The 26,595-nt window shown below is 36.8% G+C and overlaps 2 protein-coding genes across 2 annotated transcripts; one reads left to right on the top strand and one right to left on the bottom strand.

Annotated features, from left to right (window-relative positions):
* LOC105171113 (fibrous sheath CABYR-binding protein-like) lies at positions 9,715–11,603 on the top strand. Its single transcript, XM_011092137.2, has 2 exons — positions 9,715–10,011; positions 10,152–11,603. The coding sequence occupies exons 1-2, from the start codon at positions 9,832–9,834 to the stop codon at positions 11,181–11,183; spliced, it is 1,212 nt and encodes a 403-aa protein (XP_011090439.1). The 5' UTR covers positions 9,715–9,831; the 3' UTR covers positions 11,184–11,603.
* LOC105171112 (kinesin-like protein KIN-7G) lies at positions 18,045–24,496 on the bottom strand. The gene is made up of 13 exons (XM_011092136.2): positions 23,622–24,496; positions 23,155–23,244; positions 22,923–23,023; positions 22,710–22,823; positions 22,552–22,633; positions 22,214–22,281; positions 22,045–22,110; positions 21,836–21,960; positions 20,873–21,209; positions 20,546–20,650; positions 19,406–20,461; positions 18,850–19,151; positions 18,045–18,676 (listed from the first exon to the last, which is right to left on the bottom strand). The coding sequence occupies exons 1-13, from the start codon at positions 23,827–23,829 to the stop codon at positions 18,355–18,357; spliced, it is 2,976 nt and encodes a 991-aa protein (XP_011090438.1). The 5' UTR covers positions 23,830–24,496; the 3' UTR covers positions 18,045–18,354.

Genomic DNA, 26,595 nt, shown 5'->3' with positions numbered 1-26,595 from the left:
CATTTTTGAATGAACTTTACGAGCACCACATTCGGAGGACCCCATTATTGAGGAGCTAGTAGCTACTCAATTCAAGGATTAGCTCAAATGTCATGTAAGTTGTGTCTTATGAATTGAGCTTTTTGAATTGAGCTTTTTGAATTGTGTTACAACTGTAATTTGTCAAAATATAGCTTCTCTAATATGTGCAGCACAGGTGAAATTCGAATTGAATTATACAGACAACGAGTTTTTTAAGTTGCATTATTGGGTCCTACAGCTGAGGTCACAACAATCTTGTGTTACATTGGGAATGATTATAATTTCCACACTGAACTCCACAGCATAGGCAAGTTTACTATGAACTGTAGGGTATGTGTCAAAAGCTTATCATATACAAATACAGACTCTGACTTCTATGGGATTCTCGAAAAGATAATTTAGTTAGATTACCCGCTTATTCTAAACATGCAAATCGTTTTGTTTAAATACCGTTGGGTCCATCCCATGAGAGGTACATCCTCGTTATTACCTCGTTATTTGTAAACTTCAAGAAAGTATAGCAAAGGAATGAACCATTCATCCTGGCACAACAAGCAGTACAAGTCTACTACATGGAGTACCCTAGCATGAAGAGAGACAAAGTGGACTGGATGACTGTCTGCAAAATAAAAGCCAGAAGAGTAATTGATGGCTCTCGATGGATCGAAATCACGTTTCAAGAGGATGAGACAATGCCTACTCCACAAGTTGCGACATACAACTATAACTATGACCTACATCACCTAAATGGTATAGAATTAGTCGTTGAGCTTTCTGTTGCTAATCAACAAGGAGCAAGTACATTCCAATCAGAAAATTGTCAATCTAATGATGAGTGTGATGAAGATAGCTTTGATGAGGATTACGAGACTGAAGAAGACAATAATTATGTCTGAAAGTTCAGAGTTTCTGTAATTAGACATCTATAAACAATCCTTGAATAAATTACTGATTAATTAAATAATTTTTTAAAATTATTATTATATTTAGGAACTATTATAAATAGAAAAAACCGTTCCAAATAGCCACAGTTAATATAAAAATTGTTCCTACCTTAACCATTCCAAATAGCCACACGCAAATTGTTAAATATAACATTAGAAACAGGCTAATAAATAAATACCGTTCCTGAAATTATTACAAAATTAAAAAAAAAGAAAAATTTAAAATTTAGGAACGGTCAAACAAATTGACCTTTTTGAAAAAGCGTTTCCAGACAACTTTCAATAGGGGCCAAGGGAAAGTGGAGTTAAATTCAATTTTAGGAATGATCATTGAATAATTGACCGTTCCTAAATTAAATTTATATCAAACTGTTTTTAAATGTATAAATAAATTGTGCCCTACATGAATATTAATAAAATCATTCCTAAAGTTGAAACAAAACCGTTTCTAAAAGGCACAAATTATTCCCCATTCACATTCCGCTTATGATATCTCCACATGCGCGAGCCCGATTAATTTCAAACTTAAACACATATAAGTACTATACATTTGTGAATATATATAGCGGTCTGATGCAAAATCACATGATTTGATTGACAGTAGATTATTTTCGATCTCATTGATTGTGAATCAGATATGATAACTCAGTATCCGTATAACAAAAAGTTCCAAAACTTCATCCAATGTAATATTTTTTTGATTTATCATTTCCAATGGTTTTATTAAAATTTTAACAGATTGATTAGGTGATGCAGTATGACATTATAAGAGGATACTAACATCTACGTTCTGACGCCTCAAAGATTATAATATATAATTGAGGGATTAATTGATAAATTTTTATGAAGTTCAGTTAATTAGTAAATAAATTATAGGTAATTGGAATGTAATAACATTTGAATGAATTAAATTGAAATTCATTATAATATTTTGAGACAATTTATCTTAATTAAGAAAATTAGGAAGGACGTAAATGGTATTTTGAGAAAAGTTTAATCAAATAAATAAAATAATAATAATATTATATATAATATATACTATTTAAAGTGATTATTACAAAGAATAGAATGACGATTGTGAGTTGAAATAAAAGATGATGCTTACCTAGTTGGGAACACAGTCAATGGTTCACAATGTTGCAATTTCCATTTCTGTTTCGACAATTCGCGGCGGAGGTAAGGTTTTTATTTTAATTTTTATTAATTTATATAATAATATTATTTAATTAGATCATTTATTAAATGTTGTTTATATTGAGCGATGTACTATTTAATCGAAATATTTTACGAGTTTGGCTATTTAAAATAGTGTCGGATTAAATATCAAATCGGATATAAAAATGATATCATTGGTCAATTAGATTATTAAATTTATTAGATTTGAATATTACTATAGCTAATTTATGCAATTTCATCGAAATTATTAACCAAATACGCAATTATATGTATTATTGTTCAATTAAAGAGTATAATAGCGAGAAATTGATAGAAAATTTATAGAAATATTCTGAAAATTATATTTAACAAATGTATGTTAATAACGAGGAAAAACGAAGATTTGTATTTCGATAGAAATGAAATATTAAAGAATTATCAGAAATTGTACAAATGATATTCAATATTATATTTAAAAGAAATTACGATATTCTCGATATATTAATTGTGTGTGGTGTAACTCATTATAGGATACGGGGGTAAAGTGAAAAAACCGAACCACTACCTATTTGGATAGATAAAAGCGTTGTATGGCCGAGGTAAGTATATAATTAGTATTATCTATATATGTCCCCTTTATTTGTGGTTTTACTGTTATATGAATTTGTGGTTCGAGCTGACAATGATTTATCTAAAAGTATATGAGTGATGGTTATTTGATTTGATTGATGATATTTTGTACGTGAAATGAGAAAATACGTTGAAATACTATGTTATTTGTACGATGTGCTGGGAGTATCTGAAAATGAGAATGTCTTGATATATGATTTTACGTTACTAGTTGCTTACAAGAATGATGATATGTGAAAATGAGGGAGTGGTGGAAATTGAATATAATTGTGGCGTGAGTACCCCTTGATGTGTTGAAAAGCCTATAAGGCGAAATGAAATGAAAAGAGATTTAATGCGATATGAGAAAGAAATGAAATGAAAAGAGCTTTGATGCGATATGAAAAAGATGTGATATGAAAAGAGCGATGCTGCAATATAAAAGAGCTATGATGCGAATTGAAAGAGCTATGATGCGAAATGAGATTGATGAGCCGGCTGTCAAGGGGATTCACTTGAACTTATATAGCAGTGAGATTGAGTTGATGGGAAAAACACAATATCACCTTCTGGTAAGCAAACTAGGAAAAAGGGGAAGTTTAATTGATTATCTTATTGCGAGATAGCTATGTGGTGTAATAAAGATGATTATGTGAAAGCAAATTGACTATATATTCTATGCATATTGCATGTTTATCTTGTTTGAGGTTATATTTGGTATACATATATAGATAGGGCTGGTTATTTACTTACTGTGTGGCAGACTCATCCCTCTACTGACATTTTCATTCAGGAATAGACTTTGAAGTGTCTGACTGTCGAAGGGTAGGTCTACGCGCTATACTCAGGCAGGTCGGGCCAGTATGCAGTTTTATCCTCTTTGTGAGTTAGAGTACAAATCACATTTTGTCTGTACAGAGAGAATATAAGTGTACGGATTTCCTGTGACGAATCACTTTGTGATGTGTAATATGTATACATATATATAATGTTGTGGGTTGATAATACCTATTATGACGTGTTGGGATTACGTATGCAAATTAATTAGATGGTTATGTGAAAATGTATATATATGAACACATGGATTACTATAAGTATGACGTTTAGGGTAGATATAGCCCTTGTAGCGAAGGGGGTGCTACATACGTAACACTAACAATATTGGATATACAAATTTACTTGATCTGCTGAACATGTATCAATTTATCAAAAAGAATTATATGTATCCAATGGTCTACATAAATTTATGGTCAACTTTTTCTTTGATCATTAACATGTCCGGAATGATTTTTTCTGCATTTTTATTTTTTTGTAATAAAAGAAAATTAATTTTGGCACTCTAACTGGAACGATCAATACAAGTATAGGAATGGTCTTTCAAAATATACCCTAAAACGACCTCGTTTGAGATGTTTGGAACAGTTTTATCAACAAGTATTTCAATAAGTGACCGTGCCAAATATTGGACCCAAAATCTGTTAGCACATGAAACGATGTCGTTAACTTACTTTAGGACAGACTTAGAACGGTTTGTTATAAACGACTGTTCCAAAAGTTACTATATATTTGACACTTAGCAAATTTTTTTTTCTCTCTCTGTTTTTCTCCTCTCCCCCCCCCCCCCTCCCTCTCTCCTTTTCCTTCCCCCCACCCCCCGTTCCACCGTCCATTCCATCGCCCATTGGTCTCTTCGCCCATTCGCCTGAAGGTGAGTTTTCTTTTTTTTTTTTTTTTCTTTCGCCGCTTCTTTTATTTCTATATTTATGAAAATATTTTTGGAAATATAACTGAAAGCATTTCTGAAAATATTTTCAGATAAGACTTCTAAAAATATTTTTAGAAATATTTCACAACCATTTTTCTGAAATGGGTTCCCCCAATTTCTGAAATTTTGTTCAGTTAAAAGTTTGTGAAAAAATAAAATATATTTTTCTGAAATTAAAATATATTTTTCTAAAATTAAAATATATTTATGAAATTATAATATAATAAATTCAAATATAATTTTTTGAAATTAAAATATATTTTTTTGAATTTAAAATATATTTTCCAAAAATTAAAATATAATTTTTTGAAATTAAAATACATTTTTCTGTAGTTAAAATATAATTTCTTGAAATTGAAGTATATTTCAAAATTATAATATATTTTTCTAAAATTAAAATATACTTCTAAAATTATAATATTTTTCTGTAATTTTTGAAAATTTTTTGTAGTTGTATAATTTATTCAATTATTGTCTAATTTATTATTTAGTGTAATTTTTTGTGAAATTTATTGTATAGTTGTATAATTTATGCAATTCTTGTGTATTGAATCATATTGTATATTTTTTTTGTGCAATTTATTGTATAAGCTACTTCATGTAATTCTTGTGTTTTTCATTAATATTATTATTTACACAATATTAGGCTAATTTTTTTTATAACATTATTATTTACATAATAATGTCAATAACTACAAAATGGCTAATATTCTCAATAATAACATATTTACATAATAATGTCATTAATCACAAAACTAGACCTATACCCCCAATAATAAATATTATTTACATAATAATGTAATAATCACAAAATTAGGCTAATATTTTAAATAATAATATTATTTATAGAATAATGTCAATAATCACAAAAATAGACCCATATTCCCAATAATAATGTTATTTACATAATAATATCAATAATCACAAAATTAGACCCATATTCCCAATAACAGTATTATTTACATAATAATTTCAATAATCACAAAATTAGGCTAATATTCTCAATAATAACATATTTACATAATAATGTCATTAATCACAAAACTAGACCTATACCCCCAATAATAAATATTATTTACATAATAATGTAATAATCACAAAATTAGGCTAATATTTTAAATAATAATATTATTTATAGAATAATGTCAATAATCACAAAAATAGACCCATATTCCCAATAATAATGTTATTTACATAATAATATCAATAATCACAAAATTAGACCCATATTCCCAATAACAGTATTATTTACATAATAATTTCAATAATCACAAAATTAGGCTAATATTCTCAATAATAATAAATTTACAAAATAATATCAATAATCACAAAATTAGGTTAATATTCTCAATAATAATATATTTACTTAATAATATCAATAATCACAAAATCATACCCATGTTTCCAATAACAAAATTATTTAATATAATAATATCAATAATCACAAAATTAGACCCATATTCTCAATAATAATATTATTTACATGATAATGCCAATAATCACAAAATTTGGCTGATATTTCCAATAATAATATATATACATAATAATGTCAATAATCACAAAATTAGATCAATATTCCCAATAATATTATTTATATAATAATGTCAACAACCGCAAAGTTTAAGTTAATATTCTCAACAATAATATTATTTACATAATAATATCAATAATCGCAAAATTATACCAATATTCCCAATAATAATATTATTTTACATAATAATTTCAATATTCACCAAATTTGGCTAATATGTTCAATAATAAAATTATTTACATAATAATGTCAATAATCACAAAATTTAGGCTTATATTCTCAATAATAAAATTTTACATAACAATGTCAATAATCACAAAATTTAGGTTAACATTCCCAATAATATTCCCTATTACACAAACTAATACTTCTGAATAATTTTGATAGATTATGTCTAGTGGTACGTCTCTTATACCACGTGGTCGTGGCCCGCCACTTCCAGCAGCACCGTTTGATGCTTTTCAGGTTGGGGAAGCAGTCTTTCGACCACTCGCACCACTTGACACAGTCAAACCATCATCCGCCCACAGACTCTAAATGATGTTGCGTCAGCAGCTAAGGAGGTCATACAGAAATCTGCCACACCAGCAACTGATCCACCACCACCAGCTATCACCCCACCATCAGCGTGCCAGTAATCAGCTTCGATAATACGAGGTAAATTTCTTTATGAATTTTTTTTGTATTATTTTATCTTGAAAATTACTAATTAATATGTCCTTTTAAGTCTGACGTCGCTTCCTCGAGCGCATCAATGCAGTGGTGCGGGGACACTTTCCCCATACGTGGCCATGTCTGAGGCTGGTGGCGCCAGAGCATCAATATTTCTGGTTTGAGAGCATGAAGGTAATGTAATTAAAATTAATTTCATATTGTCTTATAATCTAAATTGTTTATTAAATTTTACTAATGTTTTGTTTAATTTTCTTATTGTAGATGACCTACTGGTGGGACTATGGTGATAAATACATATTTTGGGTCTTCCACATGTGGGTCGGAAAGTACATTCGGAAGATGTTCTCCGTCGCTTGGTCGAGCCTGGTCAAGCCACTTTGGCTGGCTAACAACGTATGGCTCCAGCTCCAGACATACTGGGCCAGCAAGGACTTCTAGCAGGAGTCCTTTAAAAATAAGGAGAATCGGGCGTTGAATCCCACGACGTCCTCGACTGTGTACCGCGGGAATCTTTCTATGTCGGCATGCACAAGAGGAAGTTGGTAAGTAAATTACATTACTTTTATAGGTTTATCATTATTTTACTCATATTATGCTAACTGTTTTATTTTATTTGGAGGCAGAGCTTGTTGCCCACCCAAGCAGATAGAACTGTTCGCCAGATGCTACAAGAAAAAGGAGGACAGTGGCTGGAGCAGGTGGAGGGCCGCTGTGTGCGGCGGTAAGTACATATTACTACTACTATTTTTTAAAAAAATTATTTCTTCATTAAAAGTACTAATAATTTTGTTTGTTTTGCAGGAGACATTCCAGAAGCTGATGGGAGATCATTAGCCTCAGCCTACCTCCGATAACCACCATACCCCCATTGGATCGGAGGCTTCGGTGGAAATGATCGAGCAGCAAATGTGGTTAGCTACAGTCTGGGGCAATAACAAGGGTCCAGTGTTCGACCTTAGTTTTGAGGCCTATGTCTCCAGCTGTACCGTCACATCACCATCGCCACCTCCACCGACACAGTCATCGCCACAACCAAACTCAGTTATGGAGGACTGCATCAGCCGGCTCGAGACGATGATAGCCATGAGGGACATGCGGGCCCGCTCCTCGTCACAGCCGACCGCCTCCACTAGGGCCCCAGCACCGCGATAGACCCCCCGACCCCGAACAAGGACAATATTGACGTCGCGGATGAGGAGGGTTTACATTAGGTTTTAATTTTTTTTAATTTTGTAATTTGATATATTTTATATTAATATAATATTTTTTTCTTAATTATTCATATTTCATAATATATATTACATTCCATTATTTCATAACTATTCAATTAATTAAATTTATAAATATAATTAATTAAAAATTTATTAAAATAATTGAATAATATATTAAATTTTATTAAAATATTTAAATTAAATTATTTATTAAAATTTGTAAATTATATAAATTTAATAATTTATTAAAATTTATTACATTAATTAAATTATTATTTATAATTTATTTTATATTAAATTATTTATAAAAATTTTATTATTGAAAAAATAGAAACGATTTTAGTAATTTCAAAGAAAATGTTAAAAAAATCTAAACAAATTACCGTTTCTAATACCATTGCTAAAGCAGTTATAAAAACGTGTTCCTAAATTACAATGCTTGTTCCTAATACTATTGCTAAAGTCATTTTAAATACGTGTTCCTAAATAATGATGACATTTCCTAATACCATTGCTAATACGGTTTTATGTACGTTTTCTTAAATAAGAATAACCATTCCTAATACCTCTTGCTAAAACAGTTTTAAATACGTATTTCTAAATAAGATTGACCGTTCTAAAACAGTTACAGAAGATTGTTCCAAACAAAAATTTAATTGTACCTAATACTATTGCAATGTTTGACAAACAAACGATTCCAATGACCTTTCTTAAATATATAATCAATACAAATGAATACAGTTCCAAATTTTTGGCATGGATAGTATCCGAAATAAATAGTAAAATTGTTCCAAATGTCATCCAATCCATTACAATTAGAAAAAAGAAACTTTTTAATACAAATTCAATATCAATAATGGCTAGCAACAATATGTTACAACAAGGTGTCAAATTGGAACGGTCATTCATTAATCGTTCCTAAATATTTGTAACATCGTTTATAAGGAAGGAAGATGAATTGTTCCAAAATTCGATTCAAATTAATTCCATCAATTAGAAACCGTTCTAAAGGAAAAAAAATCGCTCCTAAACCCGCCCCAAATGCCGCTTTTTTTTTAGTGTATTTTTATCCTCATTGTATGAATTTTTTAAAATTACAAGACCAAATTATCTAAATAAATTGATAATAATTTTTTATGGTGCTAGTTTTGTCCTTAATATACGAACTTTTGAAATTTCAAGACCAAATTATTTCAATAGACATGTAATTTTTCGCTACGGCTAATTATTATAGCTAAAAGAACAAAATCATAACAAATACAAATCAATCATGACTTTGCAATAGTAATTGGCCGTTGTTTCTGCAGGTGTGGTCAATACATTCGTCCATAGTCAAAATCATGGCAGATTTTTTACTATAACTAAAAATTATAGCGAATATTGATTAATTATTGTAAAAGTTTAAATTTTTACTTTAATTTTATTTAACTGTGATTAATATTAATTTACCATGATTTGTAAGTTGTGACCATTTATAGTATAATGAAAATTTGAATAGAACTAAATTATCACCTCTTATACTTACAACACTAAAATTACAATTTTCCATGATTATGGCACATGTCGAATTTTGAGTTTTGACAAATCTATGTCAAACTCGGTGTAGTGTCTCATCTCTATTTCCACTTGGCTTTCTCCAAATCATACCAAACGCAGCCATAACCGGCGGTCAAGCACAAATCTCTCGGAACCGTAGGAATGAATGTCAGAGCAAAACCAACGATGTACCAATGGCGCATCCCACCCCACACTCCTATAAATTCTCACTCGACTCCTCCCCCTTCCCCATCTCTCTCATCCACTTCTTCGTCTCTCCCACTGCACGAGTTCTTCCTCTCTCTCTCTAGGAACTTTTCGAATTCCTTTGCTCTAGAGAGAGAGAGACAGGAAGAATCACACACACGGAAATTGTGAGACAAAATGGGAGGGTGTGCGTCCAAACCTAAGGTGTTGAGGGATGCCGACGATGTGCCGCTTCCTGCGCCGTCGACGAAGGAAGAGGTAGAGGTGGTGGAAGAGGTCTGCAAGGAGGATGCGTCGCCGCTGGTGGTGCTTGATGTTGGAGGCAAACGCAACTCGCTTGGGAACTTGTTCAAGGAGGTAAAGCTTACATTTTGTTAGGGTTATTTGCATCCACCTTCCCGAGATTTTGTTTTTTGATCAGGTATTATATTTTAGATGAAAATTTACAAAGTGAAATAGAGGAATTATATATCATGTTTTCCTAACACTTTGTATAGGGCGAAGGTGTGGCGGCCTCAGCTGAGACCTCATTGGAGAAAGCAAAACAAGAAAATGCAGCTGACGCCGACCTCCAACCATCTCCAGAACCAATTTTCGAGGTTGTTGAAACAAAGAAAACACCAGAAACAGATGTCCTAAAGCCCGAAACCTCTCCCGAGGAAAACAAGATAGAAGCTGAAGCATCTGATGAGAAGCAAATAGAGGACAAACCAGCTGAACTATCAGACAAGGCAGAAGAGAAACCGGTTGAGGTTGCAAAGCCCGAACCATCATCAGACAAGGCAGCAGAGAAATTGGCTGAGACTGCAAAGCCCGAACCATCAGAGAAGGTAGAAGAGAAACCGGCTGAGACTGCAAGGCCCGAACCATCAAACAAGGTAGAAGAGAAACCGGCTGAGACTGCAAGGCCCAAACCATCAAACAAGGTAGAAGAGAAACCGATTGAGGCTGCAAAGCCTGAACCATCATCAGACAAGGCAGAAGAGGTACCAGCTGAAGCTACAAAGCCCGAACCATCAAACAAGGCAGAAGAGATACCGGCTGAGGCTACAAAGCCTGAACCAGCATCACACAAGGCAGAGGAGGTACCAGCTGAGGCTACAAAGCCCAAATCATCAAGCAACGCAGAAGAGATACCGGCTGAGGCTGCAAAGCCTGAACCATTAGACAAGGCAGAAAACAAACCAGTTGAGGCTGCAAAGCCCGAACCATCATCAGACAAAGAAAAAGAGGCACCAGTTGAGGCTGCAAAGCTCGAATCAGCATTAGGCAAGGCGGCAGAAGAAAAACCTGAGGAAAAGAAATCTGAGCCCGAAACACACGAGGAAACCAAAGCAGAAGGTAAAGGGTCTGATAATAATCAAACAGAAGAGAAGCCAGTTGAGACCACAAAGCCCGAAACACCGAACGAATCGGACAAGGTAGAAGAAAACCCTACTGATGAGAAGAAACCAGAGCCTGGGCACGAGACGACAGAGGTAAAGAAGACAGAGGAAGAGAAAAAACCAATGTTCAAGCTGTGGTTTTGATCGGTTTGGAGTTCAGGGACAAGAACCGGAAACATGGGTGGACTTATGATCAAAGGGGGACGTGATTCTTACATGCAAAACTACGTAGTTCTAATTTTCGATGCTCCTACGTTCTAGGTTGTTCAATTCATATAGAACACTGCTATAGTACTATAGGGATATATGGATACAAATACGGATATGGATACTAATACAGTACGATATGGGCATAACTATATGATGAATACGGAAAAGATATAGGATGAAGGTATGACTAATTGAATACGTTAGTTTAGAACAAATAATTTTATTTAGCAAAAGATTTTTTTTAAAAAAATATGATAAAGATATAAAGCAAAATGATCGATAGTTCTGTAACAACCGATGATGGTGTTGTAGGAGGAAATTTAAATAATATGTTGCGTTATTATTATTATTTTATCTTTTTCGTCACTTTAATTTGTACTTCGGAATCATAATTTTACTAGTAGTGTTAGATATATGGTAAAAGTGGAATGTGTTTGTATTGAAGTTTTTTTTAGTTAATAGTTTAAATATACTTTATACTGGATACGTATCCAATGGATATTTGAAAGGAGAATTAAAGTAACCTAATGAAAATAAAGTATTTTATTCAATTCTAAGTTGTCCTACAAACTGAGAGGCCCTCCTATTTATAATAAAAGTCTCATAGATGTAGGGGGATAAGTACATAATTAGTTAACATATTTAAAGGAGTCATTTCCAAATTTAAGCACATCATTCCTTTTTTTCTCTTGCGGAAATCACGCCTTTCCTTTCTTCATTTGTGTTGACCAAATCACTAAGCGTGGGCACGTTTAGTCAAACCCGCAAAATTGCCTTGAAATCTCCTTTTCCCTTTTTGATATCCTTAATATCCATTTTTGCCTTGATTTTTGCCATCTTCATCTATTTTTAGTTGAATAAGCAATAAATTCACAAAATTAGGAGTATTTTGGCTCAAAAAGGAGAATTAAACTACTATAAAATCGTGACAATTTATGTAGTTATCTCGTTGCCCTTTCCTCGCATTGCGGAAGGCGCCTCGTGAGAAGTGGTATCAGAGCCTCGTTGCCGTCATGGGGCCAAGACGGGTTGCAGTGATCCAAACAAATCCTACTGCGAGAATGTCGGCGCACGATGTCGAGAGCCCGCGACATGCAGCGTCGCCTAGCTAGTGAGCTGCGAACCCGGAGGATGAAAACTCCCGGTTGACTGAATTGGTGATGAATTTGGAGGTGAATGTCTCTTACCTGGAATCTGAGATCACGGTGCTGAGTTCGAAGCTGGACGAATGTCGACAGGTGGTCCAAGAGATGGCTAGTGCCTTTGAAGGCGATGGCATCGCCGATATGCGGCGTGACATGGAACAAATGTTTATTCAGATAGGTCAGCTCCAACGTGCAGTGAGTGACGCCCCTATTATTGCTCATGATCCTATTGCTAGGCTTCGGAATCCTGAACCAAAAGCCTATGGTGGTGCTCATGATGCAAAGGAGATCGAGAACTTCCTTGCAGCGAATGTGGAGGATGAGATAAGGAAGGTGTCGACTGCGACCATGTATCTGATGGGTGATGCCAAGTTGTGGTGGCGCACCAAATATGCTGAGATACAGGCCTATCTAGTGCGGCTTGATACCCCGGGCCCTTTTTCGGGAGGCGATCCGAGAGCAGTTCTTCCTGGAGAATCGAGTACAATGCCAGGCGGGCATTGCCGAAGTTGGAGCATATAGGCTCCGTGTGAGAATATGTGAAAGCTTTATCAGTGCTGATGCTAGATATCCGAGATATGTCGGAGAATGATAAGCTCTTCACTTTCATGGAGGGCTTGATACTGTGGGCGCGTCTTGAGCTGCAGCGCCAACGGGTGACTAATTTGAGTTCGGCTATAGTAGCGGCTGAACGCTTGACAGATTTCAATCCAGAGGGCCGGAGGGACAGGCAAACAACGCCTGGCCCCGCACAGAATTAGCCGGGTGGGGCGAGATCGTTTAGAAGTAACTCCAATAGAGGTGGGGGAGATCGAAAGCCCCACGCTCAGAGTAGCTTGCAGGGCAGTTCAGGCAGAAACATACCCACGAGAACAAGTAGGGGGGGCCGCAGAAGAGCCGCGGATGCTTCCTTTGCGATGGCCCCCATAGATATCGGGACTGCCCGAAAAAACAATTGTTGAATGCACTGGCGACCTTTACTGACAAGGCGTCGCCCGCGAAGACTGTGGAGCCACAAGCATCTGCGAGTGGCGAGGATCATTCAGAGGAGGATGAGGACAACTTGGGTGCCCTCTCCCGATGGTGTAATACGTTGTCCCAGGTGGCAGCAAAGAAGGTTGTGCCACCCCATGCGGGAAAGACTGCCCACTCTTACTGTGAGCCAGCCGAAAGAAGAAGCACAGCCCCGTAATCCTAGGAAGAAAAGGTTGATGTGAAGATTCATGGCAAGCCCATTCGTGCCTTGATTGATACTGGAGTTACTCACAACTACCTTGTGAGCACAGAAGTGGAGAGGTTTGGGCTCGTGCTGGAGAAGGGAGTTGGGCAAGTGAAGGCGATTAACTCGGCCGCACAACCATTGCTGGTGTGGCCAAATCTGTGTTGATTAAGGTTGGTCTTTTTGAGGGCAAGATTAACCTTTCTGTCGTGGTGATGGACGACTTCAAGCTCATCCTCTGGCTTGAATTTTGTGGGACACGCGTACAATGATTTGCCGCACGTTGATTCACTGATGATTCTGGGAGCAAAGCTTTGTATCATCCCCCACATTAGTCGGGCGCACAGGAGAGAAAAATCTGTCATCCATGCAGTTTGAGAAGGGACACAAGCAGAATGAGCCATCGTACTTGTGCACTCTCCTTTTTGAGGAGATAAAGGAGGCGTCAAGGCCCATCCCTGGCGAAATAAAGAAGTTACTCAGGGAATTTGAGGATGTGATGCCAGACGAGCTGCCTCGGAAGCTTCCGCTAAAGATGGCAGTGGATCACGAGATTGAATTGGTGCCTGGCACGAAACCTCCCGCCAGGGTGCCATATAGGATGTCGCAACCTGAGCTTGTGAAGCTTAGGAAGCAATTGAAGGATATGCTGGAGAGTGGAATCATCAAACCCGTTAAGTCGCCGTATAGGGCGTCGGTCCTATTTCAGAAGAAGGCCGACGACTCCCTAAGCATGTGTTGTGACTATCTGGCGCTGAATAATATTACTGTGAAGAACAAGTATCCCATACCATTGGTGGGGGACTACTTCGACCGTTTAAGCCGGGCGAAATATTTTATGAAGATTGACTTGAGGTCGGGCTATTGGCAGGTCCGAATCAAGGAGGGCGATGAGGCGAAGATAAAAGTTGTCACGAGGTATGGAGCTTTTGAGTTTCTTGTCATGCCTTTCGGCTTGACGGACGCTCTCGCAACCTTCAGCACCCTGATGAACCAGGTACTCCATGGTTTTCTTGATAAATTTGTGGTGGTGTACTTGGACGACATTGTGATTTACAGCGGAACCTTGGCCGAGCACGTAGATCATTTTCGAAAGGTTCTGATGAGACTCCGCGAGCACAAGCTATATGCGAAGGTGTCGAAGTGCCCGTTTGCTCAGGAGACTATTAGTTTCTTGGGGCACATTGTGGAGAGAGGATGTATTCGAATGGACCCAAAGAAAGTGCAGGCCATTGAGGAGTGACGGCCGTGGAGCGATGTTCATGACTTGCGCTCATTTCTCAGCTTGGCGAATTATTATCGGTGCTTTGTGAAGGGCTACTCTGAGATAGCATGGTGCTTGACGAATTTACTGAAGAAGACAGAGACTTAGAATTGGACGCCCCAATGCCAAGTCGCCTTCGATAATTTGAAGAAAGCAATGGTGACAGATCCTGTGTTGCCCTTACCAGATATCTTGAAGTCGTTCGTCGTGGAGACAGACGCTTCGGACTTTGCGGTACTCCTAATGCAAGACGGCCACCCAGTTGCCTTTGAGAGTAGGAAGCTCAAGGATGTTGAGCGGCGCTATTTGGTGTATGAGAAGGAATTGCTAGCTGTAGTTCATTGCCCTAGACTATGGCGGCATTATTTGTTAGGCTCTCCCTTTGTGGTCAGGACGGACAATATTGCAGTGAGTCATTTCATGTCACAGCCGAAGCTGACTAGTAGGCAAGCACGCTGGCAGGAGTTGTTGTCAGAGTTTCACTTTGTGCTGGAGTATCGGGCCGGCTCCAGCATCCATGCGGTAGACGCCCTAAGCCGTAGGGCGGGTTTGGTGAGTTTGGAGTCGATAACAGCGCTCTCCTCTAGCGCAGTTTCCACCTCCGTAAGGGATTGGGCGCGCGAAAGATCCCGCAGCGCAGGGCCTGATCCAGCTTGTCGAGTAGGGCAAAGCTCGGCACTTTTGGCTTGAGGATGGATTGTTGACGACCAAGGAAAACCGCCTATTGCCGAAGGCGGGGACCTACGAGAATCACTTATCTCGGAATGCCACGACACCCTTTGGGCTGGACATTAAGGAGAGGAGCGCACTTATGCCTTGGTGCAGAGGGCCTACTATTGGCCACAGATGCGAGACGATGTGGAGATTTATGTCCGCACCTGCTTGATATGCCAGCAGGACAAAGCAGACCATAAAAAAAAAGCTGGTTTGCTGCAACCACATCCCATCCCAAATAGACCCTGGGAGAACATCTCCATGGATTATATTTCGGGATTGCTTAAGGTGGGAGACTTAGGCTCTATTATCTTTGTGGTGGACCGATTTTCAAAGTATGCTACTTTTATCGCAGCTCCAAAATATGTTACGGCGGAAGGAACGGCTCATCTCTTCTTCAAGCATATTATCAAATATTGGGGCCTTCCAAAAGACATCGTTAGCGACCGAGATTCCCGTTTCACTGGCGTCTTCTGGACCGAGCTGTTCAAAATCCTCGGTTCCAAACTTTCTATGAGCTCGAGCTATCACCCACAATCTAATGGTCAGACTGAACGCTTCAATTCTATGTTGGAGGAATACCTTCGGCACTTTGTTCGAGGTACGCAGAAGGATTGGGTGAAACTCTTGGATGTCGCTCAGTTATGTTTCAATGCTCAAAAGAGCTCTTCCACCAACAAGAGCGCTTTTGAAATCGCTACTGGGCAACAACCGCTCCTCCCTCACACTCCCGACGCCCCACAAAGTGTGAGATCCCCTCTCGCTCGAAGTTTCTCTCAGGAATGAAAACAGAACGTTGATATTGCCAGAAGTTGCCTGGAGAAAGCTCAGAAGCGGATGAAAGTATGCAGATCAAAACTGCCGCTTCATCGAGTTCAATGCGGGAGACCTTGTGATGGTGAAGGTCCCAGACCCGAGAATATCAATGTCATCAACGACTTCCATGTGAGCCAATTGAAGAAATATTCAGCAGACAAGGAAGTCGATACCCGCAATCAGCCTAGCCGCCTGCAGCTTGATTGACGAAGATTAAGGAGAAGGTGGCTGAAGCAATCCTGAACCACCGAGTTACGAGTACTGCAAAGCGCAATCACACGGAGTACTTGGTGAAATGGAGGGGATGTAGTAGCGAGGAGAACACTTGGGAGAGGGTGACGAACCTTAAGGCGTTCCTACCTCTTATCGAAGCTTATCATGCTTCCCAGGCGCCGAGGACGTCGTCATCTCATTGGGGGAGAATGTCAAAGGCCGCCCGCGCAATCGGCACCCTTGATGCACATTTCGGCCACGCAACCGCTCTACATGGCCAACCAAACAACCTTCGCCGATAGACGCTGGACTTCCGCGGTCTTAGAGTTTTAGGTGTTGGTCTTTTATTTTTGCTTTTGATTGCTTAGGAGACGTTAGGCCTCCTGAGGTGCGTTTTCAATCTTTTTAGTGTCTATTGTTTTAAATAGGAAAAACTTTTTTAAACCTATTATGGGGGGGGGGGGGGATGAGTTCAAGAAGCTTGGTGTAGTGTGCATGCTAGTGTCCCCCTTAAGGTGATCCCCTTGCACTAGCATCGTTGTCCAATGTATTTTCAATTTTCAATACAATAAAATCCACTTTCGGAATCGTGTGTTCAATTTACGGCTTTCCTACTGCACCTTGCTTACTGTTGTAGCTGTTGTTGCTATCGATATTGCTATTCCTGTCGGCACGTTGTGTTAGTGTCGAGCGGGAGTTCGGTTGTGTATTGCTATTGGCGGAAGTAGTCGGCGGACTGTTAGCCACACGTTGCCCCTTTTCCCGCATTGCGAAAGGCGCCTCGTGAGTCCCAGGGGAGGATTAACGGACGCCTATGATAAGATGGCTAGAAGAGAGCCATCTCCCTTAGAATAGATAGGACGCTGCCAGACTTAAAGCTCGAGCTACTCGTTTCTTGCTGCAGGGGGATTCTATATAAGAAATCTTTTGCATACCCTCTACTTTGATGTTTATCCCAGCAAGAGGGGATACATGTACTCAAGGAAATATATAGTGGTTGTTGCGGAAAGCATGCTGGAATGTAGATTTTGGCTAACAAAGCCCTATGGGCCAGATATTTTTAACCTACCATAAAGCAGAATGCGAGGCAATTAATAAGCAAATGTGAAAAGTGTCAGAAACATTCAACTCTCATACATCAACCAGCAATACCATGCTATCGCCTTGTCCTTCCTCATAATGGGGCATTGACATAGTAGGACCTTTCCCCCTAGCTCCAGAACAGATAAAATTCCTCCTCACAACTATTGACTATTTTACAAAATGGATAGAAGCAAAACTACTTGCTCTAATCACATAACGTTTATTAGTGACAAGATGTCAAATATATAAACACGCACATGTCTTATATAATTTTGATATTTCCTAACTATCGTACTCCTTATTTGTAATTAAATAAACGTACTTGGATAAGGATGTACATGTCTTTTCACAATAGTCGTCGAATTCACACTTTCACATAAAGTATATAGGTCTAACATCCACAATCTCAAGACAAGCAAGTGAAGCTACATATTACAGCCAAAGAATATACAAACAATAGCTCATCCTCATCAATGTTATAACTCCAAGCCCTCTATCTCCTGTACATTAAAGAATAGGAGACATTGATCCTAACTTCACACCACCAACTCCTAGTCTGATCAAAGTATACATTTAGTTCCTACAACCCATTAGAACCAAGAAAACGACAGTCAATTCGTAAGTACCGATCACGTTAATCAGTCGAGAACATCACAGGAGGGACACCAAGCTGCGCTTGAAACTATACGTTCTTGATGAGCGTCGCGGGGTAAAATTAAGACCAAACATTTCTTTGTTCGGAGCCTTCCCCGGTTCAATGAAACCAACCAGCTTTGCAACAAGAAATGCACTGTCCGCAATGTGATCCATATCTTCGGTTTTGCTCCACAAGCGTTGAGCCAGCTGCTGCCGCCTAAGTTTGGTGTTGAGACCGATCCCCCACTTTAGGAAGAGGCTCTCTCTTTCTTGTTCTGAAAACTTACTAATCATCCGCTTGCTCAGAGTTCGTCTCTCGTCACGGAGAGCCTTCTCGCTGTTTCCATGAAACATATAGATCAGTCTTAGCATTTAATATTTCAGTCGTCCTGAGTTGAATTTGTTGCTGGTTAAAGTTACAATTTCATGAATGCAATATTGAGCACTAACAAACAATTTAGTGAAGCATTTTATGTAATAAACAACTCGGGAAGAACATGGCAATCTCACCTTGAAGCTAGTGTGAGACGCCGTCCATTAACAATGGTCTTCTCTCCATGAGAGAATTTATCCTTCAAGAATTTCATCCTTCTCAACTCGACCTCCAGATATATGGCATCTGACGGGTCACCTCGGAAAAGCATGAAAAAATAGGTCCGATGTACCAGTGAGACGTTGCAAGCATGCCAAAGTTCAAGTATTTCTTGTTGGAGTCTTTTGAACTCCACAGGCCAACTATAAAGACCTTCGGATTCATCTCCGATTGGGTCTAATCCAACATCTTTGACATTCTTCTTTGGAGTCTTCCCGGACTGCAAAAACCATTAGATTTCCATGCAACATAGCAGCTGTAAGTCCAAGTGTCCAAGAATGTAGTATACAAGTAAGATGAAAGCTTGTTTATGTACTCGGAAACTAGCAACCCTCCCAAAACATAGAACATTAGTTTCGATTTACTGTTATCAGCAGACAGCCCATGAATTTTGTACAAAACAGAGAATGACTGTCAATCGATGAAAAAGGAATGACAGGGAAACAAATATAAGAGAAATAAAACATTACTCACTGGATCTGTAATAAATACGTGTTCAGTTGGAAATTCAGCCTTTTCCGTCATGTCAGTAGTGCTGCCAGCGATATCCTCTGCAGTTGCAAATTTCATATTTGGTGTGTCAATCTCGATATCAAGTGCATTTCCTGGTGAAGATGGAGAATCGTTTCTTGATAAACTTTGCACTTCAGGGCTAAAGCTTAATGGAGACAGTTTCCTTTCAAAGCACACGGATTCTCTTTCTGATCCAAAAGATGATGTATTCTCACCGAAATCCTTTATCTTGAACCGCGGAGAAGCTGAGTTAGCAATACTTGCTTTGCAGCTCCTGCTTTTAGTCAATTTCAACCTTCTAATGACAGATGAATCTTGATCTAGTTCATGTCTCAAAGATAGATTTTCAAGAGCTCGCGTATCAAGATAATGAATGGAGCTAAGTTCTTTCTCTTTCTCAGAAGGAGGAGGCAGTGACTCTTTGACTTCCTCCAATGGTACCAGAATCAGTTCTTGGTCTTCCTTTGAGGTTACAACCCCGGTCCCTGTACCTTCCTTCATTTCACTATCATCCTTCAAAGGAGATGACTTAAATCCTTGATCTATTTCTAAAGGAGTTGTTGGCAATTCCATAGTTTGCCTGTGTTCTTTTACATACACTTTTACTTCAGGGAACTCAGTGTTCTCTTCAGCACATACAAAACTGGATTCTATAGCCCCTTTGTTACTCAAGTCTTCTGTCTCAATGCAACGGACTTCCCTGCATAGATCCTCCGAATTCCCACTACTTTGTTTTTCAATTTCCTCCCAACCATGATATGAATAACTTTCACTAAAGTTTGAACTGCTAATCAACACCCTCGGTGATACATTACTCTGCACAAAGTCCTCAACAAAATACGGAACTCTAACAATTTGATCCTGTGAACTGGTTGTACTGTGTCCATCAGAATATCTTCTTGTATCAACATCTGCGGAGTGGGGAATGGGATCTGCCAATATCGATGTTTCCCGTTCTTGGGTTTCAGTATCTGGCAATTTCTGCACTCGCAAGTGTGGGTAGTGTCCCAATCCTACCTAGAGAAAGTATCAAGAAAGGAATGAAAAATAAGAAAAGGGAGAAAAAGTTAAAAACCATCATTAGACATAACGAATTGTTGCCTGTGTCATGGAACTTGCACCATCTCCAAGCATTTGTAACAAATCTTTGACTTGTGATTGAGCAATATCTCGTTGCAGAATAAGATCGCAAATTTCCTCCTCAAGCTACAATAAAACGAAAACTTCAGAAATAGCTCCAAGTTGATATCAGTCAATTTTACAGTACAAAATGCATCTTTATGTGTTGTTCTCTAAACTATTGCCATAGTTGAAGATAGTCAACTTAGCACACAATTCCAGCAAACATCCTTTTGCAAAGAACTAAAGGTTTAATCTCATTGAATTCAATAGAACATTTTGTTTCAAAGCAACATATATATTTACTACCTTCTCGATATGCAAATCTTTCTCTCTCAGTATTGCAGAATAATTTGAATGGGCCAAAGCAGACTGGGGACTTCTAAGCTCACTCTCTAGTCTCTCGAGCTCTCTCTGCAAATACTTCACCAAAGCTTTGTCCGACATGACTACATTAACTTGCGCATTGGTGGCCACTTCCTTTGCACAGCTTGCAAAGTGAAGAGTGTTTCTTGATTGCTCAACGTGACTGCGTGCAGGGCTCATCGTGCAAATGATGGCTGTTCTAGCATTTCCTCCCAGTGATGTTTGCAGAATTCGAGTTAGCTTGGAATCTCTATAAGGTATATGTCCACCTCGACCCTTGCTGTATACAGTCATGAAACAATATATAGATAATTAACACGAAAAACATCCAATTGACAGACAGTCTGAATATTCTTATGTTCACATACAACATCCCTTAGACCATACGTGCGTTAGTAGAAAAGGATGATAGATTTATGGCATACTTGACTTCTTTGAAATTTGAATTTGATTTGCAGATCAAAAGTTTGAACTTTGAAACTGTTCTATTCAAATCAGATTCTATAATTTAGCTCTTCCATTTAAAGAAGGTTTATTTAAGATAACAAACTTGTAAAGGTCATGAATCTGTTCTTGCATGAACTTGAGGAAAGAAAGGGCAAATGCATGAAGTTTTTTAACTATTTCTTTAGCCAGCAAGAAGGAGAAAAGAAAATTCAGAAAAGTTTCTCGCTCTTTCTAGTGTATAATATATGCTCCGTTATCCGAAATATTTAATGTTTGTTATTAATCAGTTAACAGAACATTCAATATTTCAGATGCCAACATTAAAGATTACGTAGATACATCCAAAGCGTCCGATGAGAATTTGAGGTGTGCAGCCAAACTGACATTAATACAAAGTAAAAGTAAAAAACCTATGTTTTAGGAAAAAAGCAAATGGACAAAATGAGTATGACTACCTACCTCAGCTTGCGAATAACCGTTCCCAGTGTCAGCAAACTGCGATTTATGTGGCAGCCTTCTTTTAACCTTGTGCCAGCTGATAATGATTGAGATGCCCGTTCGCTTCCAGCCAGATCAACAAAATTCTGTATTACAATGAGAAAAAACCCACATTCAGAAACATGGAAATCGTGTTCCACAACCTTTCTTTCTTGTTAGATATTCCATACCACAGCAGCCGAAAGTGTGCTCGCATTTTCCCTGCCTAAGAACTCACGAGAGGTGCTTTCAATTGTCTGCAACAACAAGATTGAGTTTACACAGTCTGATCCGACCACATTCGATGGATGGCTCATGGTAATCAAGGAAATCAGTAGAAAGTAAGGAAAAAAGCAATACCAGTCTAATGATCTGGTGAGATCTGGAGCTCATTTCATTCAGGGATGTCTCTCCAATTTGTCTTTGAGCTGCAAAGATTCACAAAATGTCTCAGAGTCCAGCGTTCTTGAAATGTCAAAGATACAACAGTTGTTTAGATTAGGAGTTGTACTCAAAGATTTCAAGTTAATCATAACAAACACACCACATTTCTTAAGATGGTCTCGAGTTATCATGGTTTTGAGTTCAAAATCTTAACTAGAAAACACTCGTTTTTCTCAAAAAGGAAGTGAACACAAGTGCATCTAGAGTCCAGGTTCTTCATCACCGATGTAACTCAAATACATCAGTTTCTGTACCTTCACATACAGAAAGGAGCTGAACCACATGGTCCCAGTCCCGTAAAATCTCCTCGGTGAGCTTCTCGACTATGGTTCCTCTCTAGCAAAAGAAGCACTCAATCAGGTTATCGTAAAAAAACCAGGAACCAAATTGCCTGTCAGGACAAAGGATTCACCTCTGGATCATCTAAAAGTCTTAGTGGAGTGCTATCTACACTGAGGAGGTCTCTCACAGATTCATTGTATATCTCCATAGCAGAGAACTTCAAGACAAATTCTCTTTCTGGGTGCTGAAAATGAACCCCACTCACTTATTAGAAGTAATACGTAATCTGCACAAGACCCCGATGCTGCATTTGTAAATGAGATACAATAGCATTTACGCTTACCTTCTGTACGTACTCGTATATGTCGGCTATCGCATACTCGGTAACACCAGTCATGGTGTATGTCTTTCCACTGCTTGTTTGTCCATATGCAAAAACACTTGCTACAGATAAATTTTATCATAGTTTCGCAGACAATCTATCAGAGAAGAACCTCAAAAGAGACTCGAAAGAATGACAACAAGCTGAAAACGGATGCGCGAATAAGAAAAAGGAAAATAGAAGCTGCACTCACAATTCAGCCCACTAAGAACGGAAACTGCGACATCCTTGGCTCCTTTCTCGTATACCTCCCTTGTGGAGCAGTCAGTCCTGAATACCCTATCTACAAAAATTCACCAAGGTTTCTCAAATTATTAGCAATATAACAGTAGTAAACAGTTGACACAAAATTGAAAAAGTTTTAGAAGCTCATATACAGCTCAAGAGAGAAGGATCATATAAGAACTAGACTGAAAATCAAAGTCGAGAAAGTTTTGATCAGACGAGACCATGCTACAGTCTGCTAAAACTTAACAACAGCATTAATCTTTCACAATTGGCACAAAACTTAGACATGGTACAAGTAGATTATGATCTTCTCTTACACATCATGATCACAGTCAATTCATTCAAACACCCAAAATTCTGAAAACAACACAGAACTCAACAAACAAATTACATCTGGAAACTGCTAATTAAACTAAGGGATTTTCTTCTTACCAAAGGTATAGGCAGTGGGATACATTGATCTGTCCGAAGCAGAAAGGCTGACATTCTTGTAAACAACTGTGTCATCGTTGATGCATTCCCAATCTGAAACATCATTCCTCAAGATTTCCTTAGCATTCAACGGCCTTAACCTCACCGACACATGAATTCTCTCCTCATTGCCTCCCATCAACTCCACCCCACTCTCCATTGTCCCCATTTTCCAACCCAAAACTTGTGAAAATCACACAATCAACCCCTCAAGACTCATACCAAGAAACTGCAGGGGATCATCTCCACGGGGCTCCCTTTCTTGAACAGAAACCACAAAACTACAAAAAGGGTCGGAGGATTTTGGTGCACCCAATGATGATCATCTCTGAAAACAGACTAATCTTTGGGAGTCAATGCCAATTCATTAATCCCCCCAATCATATACTGCGCTCAGGTCACCCTTTTGTCTCATGCATTTATGAGGGATTTTAGCATTTTTCTTTTCAGAGAGGCTATGTGGTCCATATCTACAGACTGTCAATATGTCTTGATTCTCATGAATGTTTCCTAAGTCATGGGTCTAAAAACTTAAAATAATGTAGGGATTAGGTTGAATATCACACCCCATGCTTAATAAACAAGAATCTCTTTACCTGAAAACTTGAAGAAAACTTCTGCTTAATGGGTCTTTCTCAAGAAAATGGCTTTCTTTTCTGCATTTTTCTTCACTCTCTGAAATCCCATTTCAGAGAGGTAGAAAAATGAGAGAGTTTTCTTTGGTAAATTTCAGAGTTTTGAAATAAAAGTTGGGTCTTTTTTCTTTTTCAGGCTTTGGTTCACTTGATCATTTTGAAGCTGGTGAAAAGATGAAAAAGACTGCAACTTTATTAAACTGTTTTGGTGGGATTTCTGTTTAATGTAAGCAAAAGTGATTAGCAGATCTAACTAATCTTTAAACAAAAGTTTTAGTTACCATAGGTAGGATTACAGGATCTAGTATGAGCTTGTAAGTTAGTGGACAAGGATGTCCAAACATAATACATGATCCAAAAAATATTTAGTTATTTATTTCTTTTGCCTTTTTTTTCAATTTTTTGCATCAAAATTTTCTAGGGTCAATGAAAATGATAGAATATCCCACTTAGAAATTAAAAAATTGCAAAAGAAATAATGGGTTCCAAGTATATTTTAAATTGTTTGTAAGAATAATATGTACGGCAAAATTATACTTTTAGTATGCGATCAACACATTTAGTTTTCTATTTTTTGTGATTTTTAAAATAGTTTTAAAATTGAAATACTTCCATGCATTTACTCTTATATTTTATGAAATTTTCAAAATAGTACTAAAATTTAAAAAACTCGACATATTTTGTCCCATAAATCCCATAAAAAATTAAATATATTGAACCTCTATCCTCTGGAACTAAAAGTGTAATTCTGTTGATATGTAATTTGTGAATGAATTTTATTCTTTCTTTTCTTTAAAGACAAAATGGAAAAGCAGGGATGGCACCCTACAAATTCGTTAGTAATATTTGCGATTGCGTCATGTATGCATGTTAGATTCTTATCATTGATATACTATTGACAAGACCTAAGGCCTAATCATGTGGTAATATTTGACATTAATCACTATGCCACAATGATTGAAATGTTATTAAAAAAAATTAATTTTTGGAATTAATCATTATCCCATATTCAAGAAAAATATTATTTTTTTTTCAAATTTAAGATAATTATATAACAAATGAGTTTATACTTGTCATATAAGTAAATATTATATTTTTATGGCAAAATAGTTAATTGAATCTGATAAAATCAAATCTGCAGAAACATTTGTTGATTTCTGAAAGGTTTAAGGCATGACTATTAACAACATTAAACATTATAAAGAATAGGAAATTATAATATATGAGATTTCTTGATATGTTAATGGACCTGATTTTGATACCATATTCCAAGCTTAATTAAAAATTGAGTAATAATCAATGAATTTGTTATGGGATACCATAATATGATTTTAATACCATATGTTATGACATTTTGTGAAATAAGATTATGACATTATTTCCATTTATTTTGGTTTGCAATATTTGAAAATTTATTTAAATCCTTAATTTATTCATTTTCTTCCAATTTTAGTGTCTCCCGCATAAATGTTTTTGCACATTTAATGTATAAAATAAATTTCAATAAATTCAAATAAAAGAATGTCAGAATTTATACGATGTTTGTTATAATAAACTCTTCATATTAAAATATTAATTGAAAAATTACCAAATTGTTAGATTTTAATTTCATATAAACAAAATAGTTTTGCTTAGGGGAGGGGTTCAATTATATGAATAATAACAAAATTATGAGAGTGTTATTAAAAAAAATTTTAAAAATATTATTAAAAAAAAGGATGGGATGAACTTATTTACTTTTAAAGAGCTTTATAAGATCTTTAAATATCTTAATTTCGAGATCTTGTAAGCTCTTTATGAAAAATTTATCAGACAATTATATAGAGCGTACAAGCTTTTAAACATTTTATAAAATATTGGGTAAACTACAACGAGCTCCACTGAAGTTTGATACAATTACGAACTACTCCCTTATTTGAAAAATTACAAATAACTCTTGATATTTGATGAAATTCTATAATCCTTGGATGAACATCTGGAATTTCAACTTTGCCCTTCCTCTACTTTATAGAAAAAATCGAACAAGATGGATACAAAATTTTGAGAAAATTGTAGAAAAAAAATTCAAAATAATCCATAAAAATATTTAGAGAATTTTAAAAAATAAATAAAGTGAAATTCATAGTCCATATCGGCGATTTGATCAGTTCATCATAAAAATTGAATAAAAATGAGACTAATAAATTGGGGTAATTATTAGACAATCATTAAAATCAGATTGATAATTTCTGAAACAATAAAAGAATATTTATAATTATTTTAAATTTTAAAAAAGTTCATTCTAATTTACTCTAAAATAT

Source organism: Sesamum indicum, linkage group LG9, assembly GCF_000512975.1.
Source record: "Sesamum indicum cultivar Zhongzhi No. 13 linkage group LG9, S_indicum_v1.0, whole genome shotgun sequence".
Taxonomy (NCBI): Eukaryota; Viridiplantae; Streptophyta; class Magnoliopsida; order Lamiales; family Pedaliaceae; genus Sesamum; species Sesamum indicum.
Note: the sequence above shows the minus strand (reverse complement) of the source record. Positions and strands in the feature narration are given on the sequence as shown.